Genomic DNA, 19,290 nt, shown 5'->3' with positions numbered 1-19,290 from the left:
CTGATCGATAAGAACTGTACTATACATCTGGCACTTTAAAAGAATGACTTCTGGTTACATGTAACATGTGAATTCCCTACAAGCCTCTGCCCACCCAATAACAGAAACATCAAATGTAGTGTCAATCCATTTAAAAGAAGATTCAAAAGTATTGAAAACTAGAGTATTGAAATGTTTACTCCTGAAAAAGCACTTAACATTCCATGTACTGTGCAATACCATCTGAAATGTCAGATTGTTAGGTTGCTCACAGCACACAAAATCTGAGGGCTCTTATGCATATCACAGCTTTTTGTGAGATCACAAAGACCGATATTGCAATAAAAGATGCAATAAGCCCACATATGGTGCAGACCTACTGACCAGACGTACACAGGATAAAACACACACTTTTTTCAGTACTGATGTCTCATACTGATATGCACACCTTTTATAGCACATACTCTTGGCTTGGAGGTTTATTTCCAATCTTTAAATTAGGAATTAACGCCTAACTTGACACAGCTGTTCAAACATAAAAAATGTGTGTCACATATGTTTTATACTGCTATTAACAGTTTTACAACAGCAGGTGGAAGTCCTTAGTAGAAGATTGTTACCTTTTCCTTTTGAAGGGAGACTTTGGCATGTCAGTGACAGGGATCATCTGCTCTCCAGGCCGGACCCACATAATGGGCCCATCATCACTCTCTGTAGGGCTCTTCAGCTTCAGACTGGAAAACGTTCCCCATGGTAGAGTACGCTACACACACACACACACACACACACACACACACACACACACCGCACATGCAGCCCTTTTTACTTCTGTACTTCTGGATCAAATTCTTGTGCTTGATATGCTTTAGGTTCTTAGATTTATATACTCACTTCCAAGAAGGGGGACTGCTGTAACATGCTGAGGAATTCTGGGAAGTAATCTCCCACCTCTTCGTCCACAGCTCCCACCAGACTGATCTGGCGCATGGCCCCAGCTCGGTACGTGCCATGAGAATATGTTCTCTTTACCTACAGCCATAGAGAACAGACAGCATACTACATTAGCAAGCACGACACTACAAAGACTCATTTTTAGATGATGATTATTGTGTTCATGTGTGATTGTGTGTGATAGAAGAAAAAATGAAAATGTGAGGGTGAGAGAGAGAGAGAGAAAGAGAGAGAAAGAAAGAGGTTATTGGAGAATCCGATCTTCCAGGCAACAGACGGATCAAACGCTGCTGAGAGACAGATTAGGGCCTGACTACTGCTGATTCCCCAGGGAGAGGCCAAATGCAGCCTCCTCCTTCCTCCCTCTCCCAACCCCACCCCCACCCCCCCTTCAATGCATGCTTGAGGTTTCTGCGTAGATGCTGGAGCTGCGGCTGCCATCACACATGAAAGATATAAAGAATGAACAAATAATACACACACACACACACACACGCACGCACGCACCACTACCACAGACAATCCTCCTGCATCCGCTGCACGTAACTGCAGCCTGCTCAGCCCAGGCACGGGTTTTGAGGCAATTGTAAGCGTGCCACATCCTCTTCTGCCTCAGCCATCGGCTCAAAGGATCAAACGTTACTGGGGCTGAATCTCCCATAGACATTTTAAGGTACACGTGGGATTGCTGGATCTGACACCAATATTAATATAGGTACCGTTAGACTAGACAATCATCCAACAATTTTGCTGATATGATGACAATAAAAGCATAACTAAACTCGCACTGGACTAAGTATATCAATATTAGAAGTTCCATGCCAGAATGCTACACGCAAAAATCTTTGATTTTTGGTTATCTGACTAGAGACCCCTGTACCAGTGTTCTACAACTGCAATAAATGTGATTAAACTTTACAGCCACACTCTGAATCTCATACTAACCAGCAGTACTGTGTATTATATTCGTTATGGTGTTAAGTTATTTCAGAGTGCAACAATAAGCTGTGCTGATTTGGCCTTTGCTGAAGTAAGCTTGTTGCAGTACACCAAGCAATTCATAGTCAACACTCCTCACATATTAAATGCAAGCCATTTTTGACTACCTTTATTTTCATTGTGCATGCATGATGAGACTCAGATTCACTTATTTTACTGTAGCCTATATACTATCCCTAATATCAGAGATCAGATTTGCAATCTGTAATTGAAAAGACAAGCATGTGTTTTCATTTCTACAGCTGTAAAACTGACAAATTCTGACAGATTCTTTTTGTCTCTCTTTATCTACATCAAGTCTGTCCCCCTGATGGGTGCTTAAACTTGAAATGAGCCATTTAATTACCATTCCATTATGTCAGAGAAAATGTTATTACAAACATTGTGTGCTTATGCAAACTGGCATAGCTGTTTTGTTCTCATGGTTCTCAGACTTAAAGGCTAGCCAGAAGGCTAAATTTAAGATAAACCCTTCCAGAAATGCAGTTTTGCTCTGTTCCAAAAAGCAGAGGACTAGACAGAAAGCCACGTGGCAAAGGTTTAAGTTAGAATGCATCTCTGGCGGGCATATGGATTCTGTATTTGGCAGAGGTGGGTGCAGCGGGGTGGTGATGGTTGGCATTTAGCTAGGATTGGCTTTGGTCTAACCTCATGATTGCCACTGCGTCTTCAGCTAGTGTAGTCATGCACCAGCTAGCTCCTTCATTAACTGCAGAACAGAGAGCATGAGCATCTGTTCCAGAGAAAGTGAATTTTAGGTGGGTGCACTGGTTTGTTTTATTTGGACACATTATTTAAAAGGTTCCCACCCTTCTCCAAAATTCTGTAATACTGATGGCAAAAATGCAGATTTTGAGATATAGTAGCCAGGGAAATAAAAATGTATATACAAGAAAATGATGTTTAAAGCTTTTTATCATCAGGTCAGTATGGGTTTATTTGACCCAAAAAGAAAAGTCTCATGGTAAATTCTTCTCTGCTTCTTCGTTTGAGAAAAAAGTTTGTGTTACTGTGTATTAGTTTTTTGTACTGTTTTACATGGTTCTTACAGTTGTTTTAATAGCTTTTTGTACTGTTTTACATAGAAATTTTTTTTAGTCTGGATAGTAACACAAAAAAGCATTCAATAATATCAGTATATTTCAGTTAGTACTTCAGACAAATAATTACTCTGGCAATAAATCATTAAAGGTTAAATAAAAATACACAAAATATGCATTCACTACAGGTTTAAAACACTCATGCACAAACGCAGATATGTCTGTAACAGCTGTGTTGGGGCTGGTCTGAAAATGAATGGTAATAGCAGAAATTGTGCCCACAGACAGCGCATAGTTTGGTAATAAACAGATGCGATTATTTTGTGCAGTATGGAAACAGGGTTGCCAATGACTGTCAACAGTGTTAAGCACATTTTGACATGTCAACAATGATAACACCTACTATTGGTGGGGCAGTTTGACCATTGTTGGAACAATCTGAGAATCTATACAGGAATATCAGATTTGTTAAGCGGACTCAAAGCTCATGCAGCAAATGCCATTCATTAACACCTTTGCAGAAATACGTGCATTATCTAATCAAAATCCAAACGGTGATCCAGAATATGTTAATTGTGCTGCCATATAAATGTGTGTGTGTGTGTGTGTGTTAGAGCGAGTGAAAGAAAGAGACAGAATAGACAGAAGAGTGTGAGCAAGCAACGAAAGCTTTTTTTATTAGAGCACCATTACTTTGTTTTTTTCCAGAGCTGATGACTACTAAATCTGGCTTCACAGCAGATGCAGACATAACAAGAAAGTCCTTAATGACTACATGCAATGAAACGATGTGTCTTAGTGCAGACGATTTGTGCCCCTCTTCTTCCCTTTTTCTTAAAAATCCAGTTCTACAGTTCCTTGCTCTTTTTTCTCATGTTCTAAGGAACAGCATGAGGCAGGGAGACAGGAAGGCCTCCCCCTGTGTGTGTCTGTCTCTCTCTGTGTGTGTGCGTGCGTGTGTGTGTGTGTGTGTGTGTGTGTAGAAGTCACTCTGTTCCATTGCTGGGGTTGAGTCACTGCTCTGGAGCCAAATGTATGTGTATTTTTTGTGTATGGCCATGTTCTTAGCTTTATGTGAGGACCAAATGTCCTCATTATGATAGGAAAGCATGGAGGGATTTGGTTATTGTCCATAAGGAAATAGGGTTAGATTTATGGATATGGATTTATGGAGTGTTATTTACAGAATACTGTGCGTGTGTGTTCATTCACTGAAGCAAAAGCTGAAGGTGTCCGGGTCTGTCTCCGTCTCTCTCTGTCTCTCTCTCTCTCTCTCTCTCACACACACACAATGAGAATCTGAGACCATTTCACCACACACTCCAAACTGGACATCACAGTACTTCCATCCACTTATGTTAACTTGTGTTACTTGGTTTCCAATCTGACATAAAATATTCTAAGTGTATATCTTAGCAGTTCAGTAACAGTACTACCACTCTTCATTGTTAAAAGGTGTGCTAGAAGAAGCAAACCATTGCAGCTGGCTTTGAGTGTGTGATAGCCATCCACTATAAATATGGCAATCTGCCTCAAAGAAGTAGTTCATAATTGTGAACTGTGTTGTAAAACCTATTAAAAGCTATAACTCAAAGATGGGTTTTATCATTTATCAAAGGTAAAGGATCATGTCAACTGGAAAATATTATCGAATATTATATTACATAATGGACAACATTCTTATTTATATTGAATATTTATGCATAGGTTCAGTTAGGACTATTATTATGTATTCCATTTATCCCAGTGTTTTGTATAATTGTCTGTTTGTAGTTGTTCTGAGTAAGCAAGTCAGGGGAGGTGTCAGGCTGCAACCATCTTTGAGTTATAGCTTTTAATTAATTAATTAATTAATGCATATTTACATAAATTTTATAATCGGACCATAATGCCGAACAAGACGTTTTCCCCAATTTCCCCAATATTTAAGACGGTCCCTTTGGTTCCCTGCAACGTCTCCAGCAAAGCCCTTGTTTTAGGAATGCGGTTACAACGCAGTTCGAAAAATGTTTGTCTTAATATATGTGCATGTGTTGTGTCCCCCGTCCCTTTATTAATGTTTGCTTGTTTGGGTTTTTTCCCCCCATTCTTTTATGATTTTGTCTTATGTAAAAGGAAAATTGCAAAAATATTTTTAAAATTGTGACAAGATTGTGAGCCTTAAGGAATTAAGTGCCAAATGAAAAACAAGTAAGAAGTGTCTGAAAGGATGTCAAAAATATGGCATTCAGGTAGGTGATGATACAGTGATGGAGCTATAATTATAAAAATGATAGTGATAGAGCTATAATTATACAAACGAAACAGTGAAGATCTATAATTATAAAAATGAAACTGAAGATCTATAATTATAAAAATGATAGTGATAGAGCTATAATCATAAAACTGAAACAGTGATATAGCTATAATTATACAAATGAAACAGTGATAGAGCTATAATTATACAAACAAAACAGTGAAGATCTATAATTATAAAAACGATAGTGATAGAGCTATAATCATAAAAATGAAACAGTGCTAGAACTATAATTATACAAATGAAACAGTGATCAAGCTATATATATATATATATATATATATATATGTGTATGTGTGTGTGTGTGTGTGTGTGTGTGTGTGTGTTCTGTTTTTTTTAGTCAGAATATATGTTCAATGATCATCTACAATGTTTTCAATTGTGGTTGTGTGTGAAAAATTATAGCCCTGAGGATCAGAAAGGTTTATATCAATATTTACCAAAGAATGTTCTTGGTCTCTAGGAGTTGTGTGTTTTACCAAGGCTTGCATGATTGACAGTGTAATCAAGCATGCTACACATATTAACAAAGACAGAAATGTGTCAAAAAAACAAAACAAAACAAAAAACAAACAAAAAAAGACCTGACGTGAAGGCTGAGGATCAGTTAAGATGAAACAGGAGTGGAAAGCAAGGAGGTCCCTGAAGTGTGTGGTGTGCAAAAGCTGTAGAACTCAGATCAGAAGGACCAAACATTAGATCACTGCCAGAAACGGCAATCTCTGATATGTAAATGAATACTAAAAATAAAAACAAACCTCTATACCAAACACCTGTTTCTGTCTGTTCTTTTTTTGCGCTCTGTAGCAAATTTGCATGGTTTTGTATTAAGAATGTATTAGTGTGACCTTTTTATGGAGCAATGACCTAGGTAAAAAATGCTGACCAGTCTCACTGGAAGAAAAGGGCATCTTAGTTCCTCTCTCTTCTGCCACAGTGATTCTAGCCAATTAAAGGCATCTGTTAGCTCATGTATAAAGAAGGCAGCTAGCGCTCTTCTCCGAGTGTGTTCTGTTTATGGCTATGATGACCTCACGCGAGGGTCAATCTGGAAGATGACATGGGCCACGTATCAGCTTTCCTCCCGGCAGGCCGGTAGTTAGTGTGCTGTGAGCCTCTGCCAGTGCTCTGCATCACAGCTCTGCACTGCTTCGCACTCTTGCAAACTGAAGGGCTTGATTTGGACTGTGATGCACGTACCACTTCTGTCTCAGCAATTAGCAGTTTTGCACTTGGGAATGCAATGCAGTTTGCGTTCACTGAGGTGTGGCGATAAAATTTCTATTAAGGAAGCACGCTGAAAATGAAATTGAATCAATTTAACCCCACCCTGGTAAAAATGCCATTTAATTAGACATTTTTCACGTAGACGACTAAAGCACAAACAACGTCACCTTGCCGCTGTAAAGCTCTTGCTTGCTTTGTTTGTAATATAGCGCAGTGTTTCCCAGCCTTGTCCTCTGGGAACCCACTCAGACTGGACACATTTTTGCTGCATCCCAATTTCTAGTAAAGCCATTCCAGGCATTTAGCATTCTTGATTGCTTGATCGAGGTGTGTGGGGAGCTGAGAGATTGCAAATGTGGACTGTCTGCAGGTCTTTAGGGGCTAGGTGGAGAAACACTGAGCTAACACAAAAAATGAGATGGGGCTTTATGGATCTCAGTACAGCAAATAATACATTTCCCGCATATAATCAAAACATAAACATATAGAAGACTTTTGTTATAGTGAATTTAGAGAAAGTACTTGGAAATTTGGAAAGATATACTGAACAAATGCTCAACATTTACAAATGTAAAATGTTATTCGGTCCAGTCCTATACTATTATTTACATTTGCAGTTTTGCTCATTAGGCTTGTATCATTATGCTGTGATATTGCTTTTAATTCCTGCATGCATCCTTGTCGATGTCCGGGGTCATGATCTTAATGTGTGTATGGTATTTATGACACTTACCACTCCAGGACAGCCAGCAACGGCATACATTTTTAATAGCAAAATGTTGAATGAAGTGAGTGATTATGCAAATTAAAGGCCATAAATATCTGATTTATTAGTCTACCAATTGTTGTCTATGACACAATCAAAGCATCAATGCTGCAATGCTACATTTCTCTGTTTTCAAAAACCAAAAAGTTAGTTTCTAACATGAAATGTTAGTTCAGAGGAGACATGGGTTTATTTTGTGGATGTACATCCCATACTAAATCAGCCACAAAAATGGTTCTATTTCTACCCAAAAATAAATTTAAATAAGCTTGCCCTGCTGAAATCTTAACAGGTTATGACAACTGTCAAGCTCTACTAAATCCTGGTGAAGATAGGATTACTTTTCATTGATAAAATGCATATGTCTACAAACAATCAAATCTGCATCGCTGTGTTAATTCTGAGCTGGTTACAACAGATCTGCCACTTGGAGCTGGTTATGACAGATTTGCTACTCGGAGCTGGTTACGACAGATCTGCTATTCTGGGGTGCTTGATAACGGAGGCCCAGATCCACATGCAGCTATATAAAGAAATAATGCCCTTTTCCTAGGTTAGTCAGAATTACCACACACACACACGCACACACACACACACACACACACACACACACACACACACACACACACACACAGATAGGATCTCTCTCCAACAACGATGCCCAGCGGGGCTTGAAGGAGGATATAACAGCTCTTCCTGAGGGATTTCCTGCAGTTGAGACAAGGACTCTTTCACATCATGTAGGACTAACCGCTTTAACCTTAACAACCAAAGCGAAAAAGCGACAAAAGTAGCAAAAAGTAGCCCCACATCGTCATCAATTTATTTTCTACAAGTCCCAACAGTCATGAGTTCCATGATGAGTTTCACTATGGGAAGGAAGAGAGCTAGTCTGATTGCCTGCATTCACCTACCGCAAAAGAAGAAAGGAATAAATCTAGCACCATCATGCTTCTGTGCTTACTGGAGTTGCTGAAAGAAAAAGGCTGGCTTGTACTTGAAACGAGTTCCCTTTCTCTCCTGGCTAATATCGCAGCTGTGTCTGTGTGCAGAATACTAGGGCATGGAGTAAACCACATGGAGCGCCGCGTGCCAGGCCAGGCAGTGTCAGCCTGGGGCTCCAGGAAACAAGCAGGACAAAGAACTCAGCTCAACCCACGGACTTGCTCAGTCACCAGACCACAATCCATGTGAACATCTGTGGGTCGGAACTGAACACAAGCTGTTCTGAGGAGAGGTCCGTCCACTGCGTGCCAAGTGAACACCGTGGGAAGCAGGGAAGTCAGCATAGACCACTATCCCTGTGGGATGCTTCCGATGTCTTGCTGAAGTCCGACAAACTGCTGCTGTTCTGAAGGCACAAGGGGGTGCAGAACCATATTAGGAATTCGTCCCTGACGTGTTCTATACTTAGTGCAGTCGCCTGGAGATTAAGGCCACCTTTATGCCCTAAAATCAATATTATAAAAGGGATGCATGTTGGAGGTAATGTTGTAATTTGGCCAAACTGTTATGCCAACTGCTACTTTAAAAGGAATGTTATTCTTATAATCACTTTCAAATTAATACAAGACCATATTGCTGTTCATTAATGTGTTTAAACAACATGATTTTTGCTTTCATTTGATTGTCCCTATATAAAAATATAGACTATATTTTTCCTCCCTGCATTACATTAATAACAAAAATGTTATTAGAGGCAAAAAGGAAACATACATATTGGGGATTTATACACAAACACTTGGTTTAAGATGTAGATCTTCATCTGAAAGGAAAGTCTCATCTTTACACTTTTCCTTCCCTCCAGTCGAATTTGGCACACATAATTTAACAACACAGCTACATATTCTCAGGAAGGTGGTGACAGAACCCAGCCTGGTTTAACCCATCCTATGGAGAAGCAACAGGAGGTGACTGCAGTCGAATCAGTGGCATGTGATGTGCGCTCTGAACACAACTGTGGATTTTGCTAACGTAGTTCAATGCTACAGCATTAAGACTGTAGATTGTAGCCAACTGATCTACTAGCAGCATTGATATATGATGTATGTAGTGCATAAAAATTATAAATTGCACTTACATCAATCATTTGTGAATTTCATGGGATGGCTGACATCTGAGATTTCTCTCAAAACAATATAATTTGGGCCATTAAAAACACCTCATGGGAGAGCTGAGCTTCTTCCTTAATGCAAAGCGCTACCAAATCAACATCATTACGGTTAGCTCAGTTAACTGGAAACAGGTGCTTGTGACACCATGGGCCCGCCAAATGGTCATGTAAATGTAGACATGTCTGGATGCAAATGCCATTTCCTTCTGCATAAAATGTAAACAAACTTGTTGATTTGGTTCTTGATCTGTTGATTTTAATTAGTAGTGCATTATAAAAGTCCGCATACTTTGATTTGAATATGAATGAAAACCGAATACCTTTAGAAAGATTTCTCTGAGGTTATGTAGCTATGTAGAGGAGGAAGACTCTTAATTAAACCTATTCTGACATCTCACTCTCCACATTTATTATAATAAGGTAGAATTCCAACTTTATTCAATTACTTTAACCCAATTAAACTAGCAGCCATTAAGTAGATAAGAAGCCAAAATCAGCTACACAACAGCAGCAGATGTTATTGACATGTCTTCTAAAGATGGTGTGCTACAACGGTGCACTACAGTGCACCAATTACTTGCTGTTCTGTTCACTTGCTCAAAATGGTTACACTTAGGGTTATTTGGGTCTCCTGTATATGGAATGTTGTTCATCAGTGCATCTCAAATATTTTATTCCAACAACCAGTATAATTCACATTTGTAGATGTAGTTAATTTAAATCTTTGTTCATGACTAATAAAATAGTTGATCAAGAAAAATATCTATGTTCCCAACCTTAGCCCACAGTTGCAGTATGCTTTGGTTTATAGAGAATGCAGCCATTCATAATAGTTTTGTAATCATTTTTAGAAAACCACTGCTAGCCTGCTTGCACTATGATCTGTGTGTATAAAAAAGCCCTTTTCTTTCACATGGCTCAGTGCCGCATACGTAAGCATCTCTAATCTTAAAGCACGACAGGCAACCGCACTGGTTCGGTGGGTACGCTTTCACACATTGTAAAGATTATCGAATTTCACACACCAGTTTCCAGATCAGTAATTTGGAAGTGAACCAGAACAAAAGAGACAGTTCTGAGGATGGTACACACGCATCCTCCTCCTGGAGCACTGAAGAGGATGCGGCGAGATAAATACGAGCACCTGCAGACTAACATCCAACAGCAGAAAACAGAATCAGTTCACTACAGCTGGAGGTAAACAACAGTTTGAGAGTGCAGTTTTTAGAAACTCACAACACAACACAGCCTATCGGAGCTGAGCATACTCCCACTGGGTTGATGACAGACCGGCAAGTATAAATAGGTTAGTGGTGGGCCACTGTGCAGTCCTTGCCTCCACACTGTGGAAACACCTTAACTGGAAAACTGGTGATCAGCATCACACGGCTGGGTTCACATAGCCTCTGCGGCACACTGACTCAACATGCTGCAAGAGCTGCTGACCTGGAGTCACAGACCATGCACTGAGGGCAATATGTCCTTTAGCACAAACGCTAAAATGCTGTACAACAGAGATACAATCTATTTGTGTGGCATGAAAGGGCGAGACAGGGCTGGTTTGATATAAAAACCAGATTTCAGCATGGGCCTTTAGGATCCTGGTTTTGTCTGTGAATGTCCACTGGGGTTTTTTCATGGTTAGTCACGGTTTGTGATTGAATGGCTGTCTTATCATCAATTACTCAAATATTCCAATTAATAAATATTTATCTATTTACTGTCTGCCTGTTCATATTTTTGTATCTTACACTAGTAGTTTCTTCATTTAGTATCCAACATCTTCAGTTTGAGACCCCTTTCCCCTGGATTCCCTCAAAATCATACAACAACACTGTTTTTCCACACAGGTACATGGACTGCTTGGAAAACCCTTTGTAAAAAAGATGTTACATTGGCCAAGTAATCCACTACCCAAACATGTTACATTGGCCAAGTAATCCACTACCCAAACATGTTACATTGGCCAAGTAATCCACTACCCAAACATGTTACATTGGCCAAGTAATCCACTACACAAACATGTTACATTGGCCAAGTAATCCACTACACAAACATGTTACATTGGCCAAGTAATCCACTACACAAACATGTTACATTGGCCAAGTAATCCACTACACAAACATGTTACATTGGCCAAGTAATCCACTACCCAAACATGTTACATTGGCTAAGTAATCCACTACACAAACATGTTACATTGGCCAAGTAATCCACTACATAAAACATTTTACATTGTTTTACAACTTCTAGCATGTGTGTAACTATCATACGTGATTGCTCTACTGAACAAAAGTGTAAAGAATTCTTAAATACTTCAAAATATTTATTACTTCAAATAAGTCCTACTGTTTTTCTGTTGATGCCTATTAACCGAAACATAAATAACAACCTTTAAAACATTTTTTTAAAAAGGTAGTCACTGTGCCTAGGTGCACAAAGACTGGATTGCCAAAAAACACAAACATCTAAAGCTGCGTGCACAATTATTAGGCAAAAGAGTATTTTGGCCATATCATTTTTATGCATATTTTCCAACTTCAAGCTGTATAAACCTGAATGCTTATTGGATTTAAACATATCATGTGATGTGTAATGAGGGAGGGTATGACCTAAGGAGATCAATCCTTCTATATCAAGGTGTGGATAATTAGTACACAGCTTCTTTACTTCAGGAAAAATGGGCCAAAAAAGAGATTTAACTAAAATCTGAAAAGTCAAAAATGGTAAAAAGTATTTCAGAGGGATGCAGCACTTTTAAAATTGCTAAGATAATGGGGCATGATTACAGAAATATGAAACGTTTTGTTGCAGATAGTCAACAGGGACGCAAGAAACGTGTTGAGAAAAAAGATGCAAATTAACCGCCAAAGATTTGTAAAGTATCAAACGTGACGTGACCAGGAACACATTATCCTCCAGTGCTGTCATATTCCAGAACTGCAACCTACCTGGACTGCCCAGAAGTACAAGGTGTTCAGTACTCAAAGACATGGCCAAGGTAAGGAAGGCTGAAACCTGACCACCACTGAACAAGACACATAAGGAAAAATGAAAGACTGGGCCAAGAAATATCTGAAGACAGGTTTTTCAAAGGTTTTATGCACTGACGAGACGACTGTGATTCTTGACGGACCAGATGGATGGGCCCGTGGCTGGATTTTTAGAAGACACTTTCTTTAAGCAATGGTACAGGAAAAAGTCTGCATCTTTCAAGAAGACCATGATTTTTATGCAGGACAATGCTCCATTGCATGCATCGAAGTACTCCACTGCATGGCTAGCAAGTAAAGCCCTTAAAGATGAAATAATAATATGACCCCCTTTCTCACCTGACCTAAACCCTATTGAGACCTTGTGGGCCCTTCTTAAACGGGGGATTTAAGGTGAAGGAAAACAGTACAGTTCTCTGAACAGTGTCTGTTAGGCTGTGGTTGCTGATGCACAAAGAGTTGATCATCAACAGATTAAGAAACTGACAGACTCAATGAATGGAAGGCTGTTACTGAAAAGAAGGGTGGCTATATTGGTCACTGATTTTTTTTTGGGGGGGGGGGAATGTCATAAATGTTTATTTGTAAATTGAGTTGTTTGTGTATATTCTCACTTTAACAGATGAAAATAAACAAGTGAGGGGTAATTTTGCAATGTTTCATTGAGATGCATAATCATTATGCACACATGAATATTCTCCTAAAGAAACCAAAAGTTCACTTTTACTTAAATATTCAGGTTTGAAGTTTATTAATATTTTGGATTGACCGAGAACACTGTAGTTGTTTAATAATAAAATGAATCCTCAAAAAAACAACTTGCCTAATAACTGCACACAGTGTAGACTGATCAAAAATTCGGAGATACCTTTTTACAGAGCACCAAAAGGTAGGGAAAAGAGAATGTAACTTTGTGCTACCTAGCCAAGACAAACCAGTTTAGACAGATAGCCAGGTAACTTTGCAGATTTGGAAGTTATACTTGGAATGGAGAAATATTAAAGATCACGATGACCACAAGAATTATATTGTATATGTAAGATTTAATGCTAACATCAGAGAGCAGGTTATTTTTGCAAAAGTATGTGTTTCGGAGTGGCAAGGTCAGCTATGAACAAAAGTAGGCATAGTTAGCTTACAGTTTTACAAAGAAAAATGTCATAGCTAATAAAAACAAGCATTAGTACAAACCTGTCCACTTGCAAACAAAATACCCATCTTTAATATCCATGTATTTTATATTTGTGTGATGTATTTCCAGGCTTTGACTGCATATTAATGTCAGAAATACTCGATTCCTGGCCACAAATCGATGACCATGGACCACTGTATGGATCACTGTAGTGTCCAACTGCCTTTAGTTTAAGCAGATAATCACTTGTTTCATTTCAGGTTTCTCCATTTCCCCTAATAAATGCAGCCATATCACAGAACGCTTTGCCACTCAGTCTGGCTGAGGGGACGCATAATGGCGGAAAAGTGACATCAATGCATATAATGCATTGACTTTGTAAAATAGTGCTTGGAACCCCCCCCACCCCCCCCCCCCACCCCCCCCACCCCCCCCCCAGTGCTGCCGACATAGAAAACTGAGAATGCTGCTGGTAATGTGGCAACTCATTTAAATGCAGTTTGGAACACGTGTCAGAAATGTCATGCTGTTCCAGAGGAAAATTTTTTTATCCCTTTCAAAATAAACAAGCTTGAAGCTGCAGGAACAACCAACCAACCTGAACAACTATTTTGAAGACCTGCATGTATGAATATGCATATTCCATTTTAAAAAGGTTTAAAGACAATGGAATGTTATGTTAATACCATGTTATGGTATTAAAATTAGTAACACTTACCACACATATTGCTAAAATTTAAAATTAAAGGCAAATCATATACATATCCATATTTATCATATACATATAATATACAAATTAAAGGCAAATCATATACATATCCATCACATACATATCAATATTTATTACACATATTTATTGTGCAAATTCATTCAAATATTTTGGTAAAACAACAAGTCTATTAATTTGCCCTGCAATTTTATTTGTTTTATTTTCTTTGAGTTTGTAGAAAGATGAAGCAAACAAGTCAAGAAATCAAATTCACATCGTCTAATCATGAAACGGACAAATCCATTTTGACAAGACCATTTGCAGTAAGCAGTCTGTGTCAAAGCAGTGCAGTAACGGGGAATTATAATAGAGCGAGAGAAAGCTCCGGGCTGCTGCTAAGACCGCTGCCATAAACCAGGGCCTTTGTGTGTGTGCACGTGTGCGTGCAACGCTTGCTAAACCAGAAGGACATGTTTTGCACAGTGCTTTTCAAGGTCAGAATATCTCTCCCTCCCTCTCCCCCTCCCTGAGCGGCTTCTCCCGAGGGAGCGACGCCTCTTTGTACTCCGCTGCTCTCATTCTCTCGCTCCCTCTCTCCATCTCACCCCCCCCCCCAACCTTCCTTCACTTGGTCCTCATCCTGCTGAGCCAGTGATCCTGTCGTCTCTCCACTGGTGCAGCTTACATTCTTACAGCCAGCAGTGCCATCACCGAGGCCTGCACAAACTTGGAGCATGAGCTCAGAGTTGATTGTGCTGGGTTATACTATAACCTACATCAAAAGGTACTGACATATGCACATAAATATCTGTAAAACCTGGAGGGGAGAGGCAATGATTACTGAAGAGGTTTAAGAGGTTTAAGACATAAACTCTATATTACAGAATCCGACCCCACCTTGTTTCTGTTTTTTTAGAAGTACAGTACCATCAAATTGCTTTTAAGAGTTTTAAAGTACGGATATACAAAATACATAAAATATAACAAAGATATAATACTGATACAAATACTGATTTAAAATACAGCCAGTGTATTCAACTAAAGATAAAAAAAGATGGAAATATCCCTTAAATTTTTAAACAATGAGAAGGGGACCTTTCACAAGCTTGGAAGTAGAAGGGGTCAACATTTTTAATAAAATGTTCAATTTTTTTAATATTTTGTTCTCTCTTGCTGGGGGTGTGGAGTGAGGTGGGATGGAGAGAGAGAGAGAGAGAGAGAGAGAGAGAGAGAGAGAGAGAGAGAGAGAGAGAGAGAGAGAGAGAGAGAGAGAGAGAGAGTGTGTGTGTGCGCGTGAGAGCGAGCGAGCGAGTGAGAAAGCACAAGTGTTCTGGAGTCTGTTCTTACTGAAAACAGCACAGTAGCAAGTACAAACAGCTGTGGGGCTTCCTTTACACACTAGGACACTGGATTTGTGGAACTCAAAGCAGAAAATATACAAGTCACCTGCATAATGCAAGCTTTGACAGCTTTTCCACGACAGACAGACAGACAGACACACGTGTAGGATTCAGTTGAATCATCTGAAATATGAAATTGAAAGTATGAAGAGCTCTCGAGTCCTGGCACAGACAGGAAAGAATTGATGAGCCACAGAAAAAGAGTACCCTTTCCTCACTACACAACCCAACACAAGAACCTCCATGATGTCCTTACAAGCTGCAAAAAATCCAGTTTTATTTGAACCTGAAGAAAATTACTGACATTCAAAATTATATAATGAAAAAACTTGAAGTATTGCTTTTCAGCTTTTGGAGAAAACTTTGGGTACAATGGCAGTTCTGTTCTCTAAAGCATTTTGCACAGCAGATGTTCAAAATCTAATTTCAATAGATAAAACAGTACCACATACTAAAACATGTACTTCACAAGGTATTAATATATATAATAAATGATAATTATAATAATAATAATAATAATAATAATAATAATAATAATAATAATAATAATAATAATAATAAATATGGTATTAATTTTTCAACAGCTAAATTAGTCACTGAGTTTGATGACAGCCTAAGGGCACTTGTAATTCAAAGGAACTATTACCAAATAATTGTAAAAGTATTGTCAAAATGAATGCTGATTTTATAGAAGCATGACTGACCGTGAGGAACATCCCTGTCCTACTGAGCACGGGCCATTTTTCTGTAACTCAGCCTCACTGTCTTAATTATGAACAACAGCAACACTAAAGTTCCAAGCAGAGCAGTGTTCTGGCCAGATGGCACCATCTGCATTCTCCAGATGGCCTGCTGTGGCTCCTTTCCCCTTCTCTTTTTCTGTGCTCCAACCTCTCTCTTCTCCTGCAGCCTAAAGGGTGAATTCCTCTTACTCTGGCCAGAGGGTTTTCTGAATGCAGCTGCACAAAGTTACGAGAAAGAGAGAACAAGAGAGAGCTGACCGAAGAAAGCAACCGGCAGAAAAATACAGAAGGATTCTGCAGGATGCTTGGCCAGAAATAAAATAAATACCCAAACACTAGCCTTGGAACAATAAACAATATTATGGAATATCGCAATGTATAAAACAGTGATGACATTAAGTAAAACACCACTTGAAAAGATTAGAATGTACAGTTTCAGTTTGGCAGTTTGCTGGGTACATTAACGGAGTGAGTGTGCGCTACCAGTGTAACATGTGTAGTAAAGTGTCTGCTGCCATTCAGCACAGTCGAAAAAAGTCCTCATTTAGAGAAATGACAAACCTTAATTTCACAGTGCAAACAACCAAGCCGTAAGTACCTGAGCAAGACAGCGGTACCTGAGATATATAATAATGTTTGAGTTGAGTGATCAAAAAAGCGGTTATACTCACTGACTTGTACTAAAATTAATGTGTATAAGTCACTGTTGGCACACCGTGGGAACTTGAACACGCATGTTTGGGAACAGCGCTCTTAAAGGCATCCACACTACAACCAACACAGCTGAGGGTCTTCACTCTGTACTCCAGGAGTGGAAGCTGAATGAGGAAAAATTAACCTGCATTACAACGAACAATGCCATGCATATAACATCAGCCATAAGAGATGAACTTGGATAGCAATGGTTAAACTGCTTTGAACATAACTGCCGTCTGGGTGTGACTAATTCAATTAAGAAGCAAAGAGTGCATGGAATGAGCTCTGGGTGTATGCCGATCGATCGTTGGTACTTTCCCCCAACAGCTAGCAGAAGAAGCGGGCCTTGCTGAAAGCTCAACAATAACTCCAGCTCACAGAACATTCCCATATTACTGTACATTTTCACACTTGGATTGAAAATGACAAAAGGATAATTTAATTACTGAATGAACAAATTAATAAATATTGTAAATGTTTATTTAAATGTGATTATGTGTGCACTTTAAAAATAACTATTTGTTTACTTATATAAAAGGGTCTAAACAATTATTGACATTTATTTAATAAATAATGTTTTTGCCATTTTTCTACTAATACAGGATTTTAGAGCCATGCACCGGGGCTCTAAACAAAAAAAATATGACTGGACGGCTTGTAAGCTATTGGGCAGGTTCTAGCTGCTGACTGACGAACACAACCACTGACCTGGCAGAACCACAATGTGCTGGAAGCAATGAACAAGGCTCTTAAGCCAGTTGCAGACTTTCCTGATATTTTGTCAGGAGTGGATTATGTCACTTTATGGATCGCTTTTGCCAACTCTTCAGCTTTGGAAAGAGACGTACAGAAAATGAAGGACATGAAATGCAGATTTCTGACAGAACTGGAGTCAAAACACGACTGCAAGCCCACCAAAAGATTAATGTATGTTACAACATTCCTGGAGACCCGGTTCTATGGTAAGCACTAAGATGAAGATTATTTGTGGCAGGCCAAAGCTGAAACACAAACTGAAATGGTCAAAAGAAAGTGTTGGAACAGGGCAAGACAAGTGTGTCCATGAGACAAGAAGCCCCTGTTAAAGAAGAAACACTGGGTAGCTATTTGTCCAAAGCAAAACCTTCACTAGTTTCTTTCACTGAAGAAGAATGAGCTACTCCTGAATTGACAGCATATGAACTAGAACCAACTCGATGAAGATGATGATCCATTAGCATGGTGATGTGCAAACAATAAACATCTGCCCTTGATGGGTTGATTTGCACCCAACAAGCACTCCATCCGAGTGTGTTTTCAGCACAGCTGGAAATGGTGTTAGCCCCTCATACTCTCATCTTAAACCTGACAGGGTTAGCATGCTCTTCTTCCTTGCAAAGAACGCATAACCGTGCTGCCACAGAGTAGTGTGTACATTTTGCCTCAATGTACAATCTTGCACATAATACTCTGTTAGTTTTGGCATAATTCTTGATAATAATAATAATAATAAAAATAAAAATACATTTTAAAAAATCCAACGGAATGTTTTTATAGTTGTGTTATTTATTATATAGTTATTTTTTTGCTTACCAATTAAAGTGTAATACAAGTAAAAGTATATCTCTATGCTTTAAACTCGAGCTATGTACTCTGCTCAATGCCCACTGACTTTAAATTGATGTAGCTGTGAGTGCAAACATTTTGACTGAAAAGTTGCAAACAAATTATGTTTTGTATGAACCAATCTGGGTTTTAAAGACTGTTAAATCACTGTAACTACTGTAGCAATATACATAAATCAGAAACAATTATTCTTATTGTTGTCATCACCGTCATTTTCCTCCTTCTTTAACATAACTTTTTTCCAGAATTAAGATTTGCTATGAAATAATTCTCCTTTATTGTCCCATTGAGATGCAACAGATCACTTATACAGGCTACAATATAATGATAACATGATTGAAACTGATGAAAGGCTCAGGTGGGGTACTTCGTAAATTATTTTTAACATAATATCATTTATCAGGATAATTCTGGAGTCAATAATTGTTTGTCCAAATTTATGTTATTACCCAAGCCATCCAAACCCTGTGATGCAGAGCCACCTAACTATACCAGGATGTGACCTCTGAACTGAACAGTTAACTGCTAGACAGCATAGCCACTGTTGTTCATTTGATGAACCCTGATTACAAACAACTGTTCATGTGACGTGTCATCTTTAAGCCGTATGTTTTCATGTGTGTTCGTATTCATGTATGTCT

General features: G+C 38.9%; 1 protein-coding gene across 1 annotated transcript in view; it reads right to left on the bottom strand.

Moving 5' to 3' along the window:
• The window catches only part of LOC113590390 (lysine-specific demethylase RSBN1L-like), a 47,613-nt gene that overhangs the window by 11,074 nt on the left and 17,249 nt on the right, over positions 1-19,290 (bottom strand). Inside the window, exons 4-5 of the mRNA XM_035523574.1 lie at positions 871-1,008; positions 600-742 (exon numbers count right to left, since the gene is read on the bottom strand). Of these exons, the coding sequence (XP_035379467.1) occupies positions 600-742; positions 871-1,008 (281 nt within the window). The remainder of the gene's footprint in view (positions 1-599; positions 743-870; positions 1,009-19,290) is intronic.

The sequence above is a fragment of the Electrophorus electricus genome, chromosome 2 (assembly GCF_013358815.1).
Source record: "Electrophorus electricus isolate fEleEle1 chromosome 2, fEleEle1.pri, whole genome shotgun sequence".
Lineage (NCBI taxonomy): Eukaryota > Metazoa > Chordata > Actinopteri > Gymnotiformes > Gymnotidae > Electrophorus > Electrophorus electricus.
Note: the sequence above shows the minus strand (reverse complement) of the source record. Positions and strands in the feature narration are given on the sequence as shown.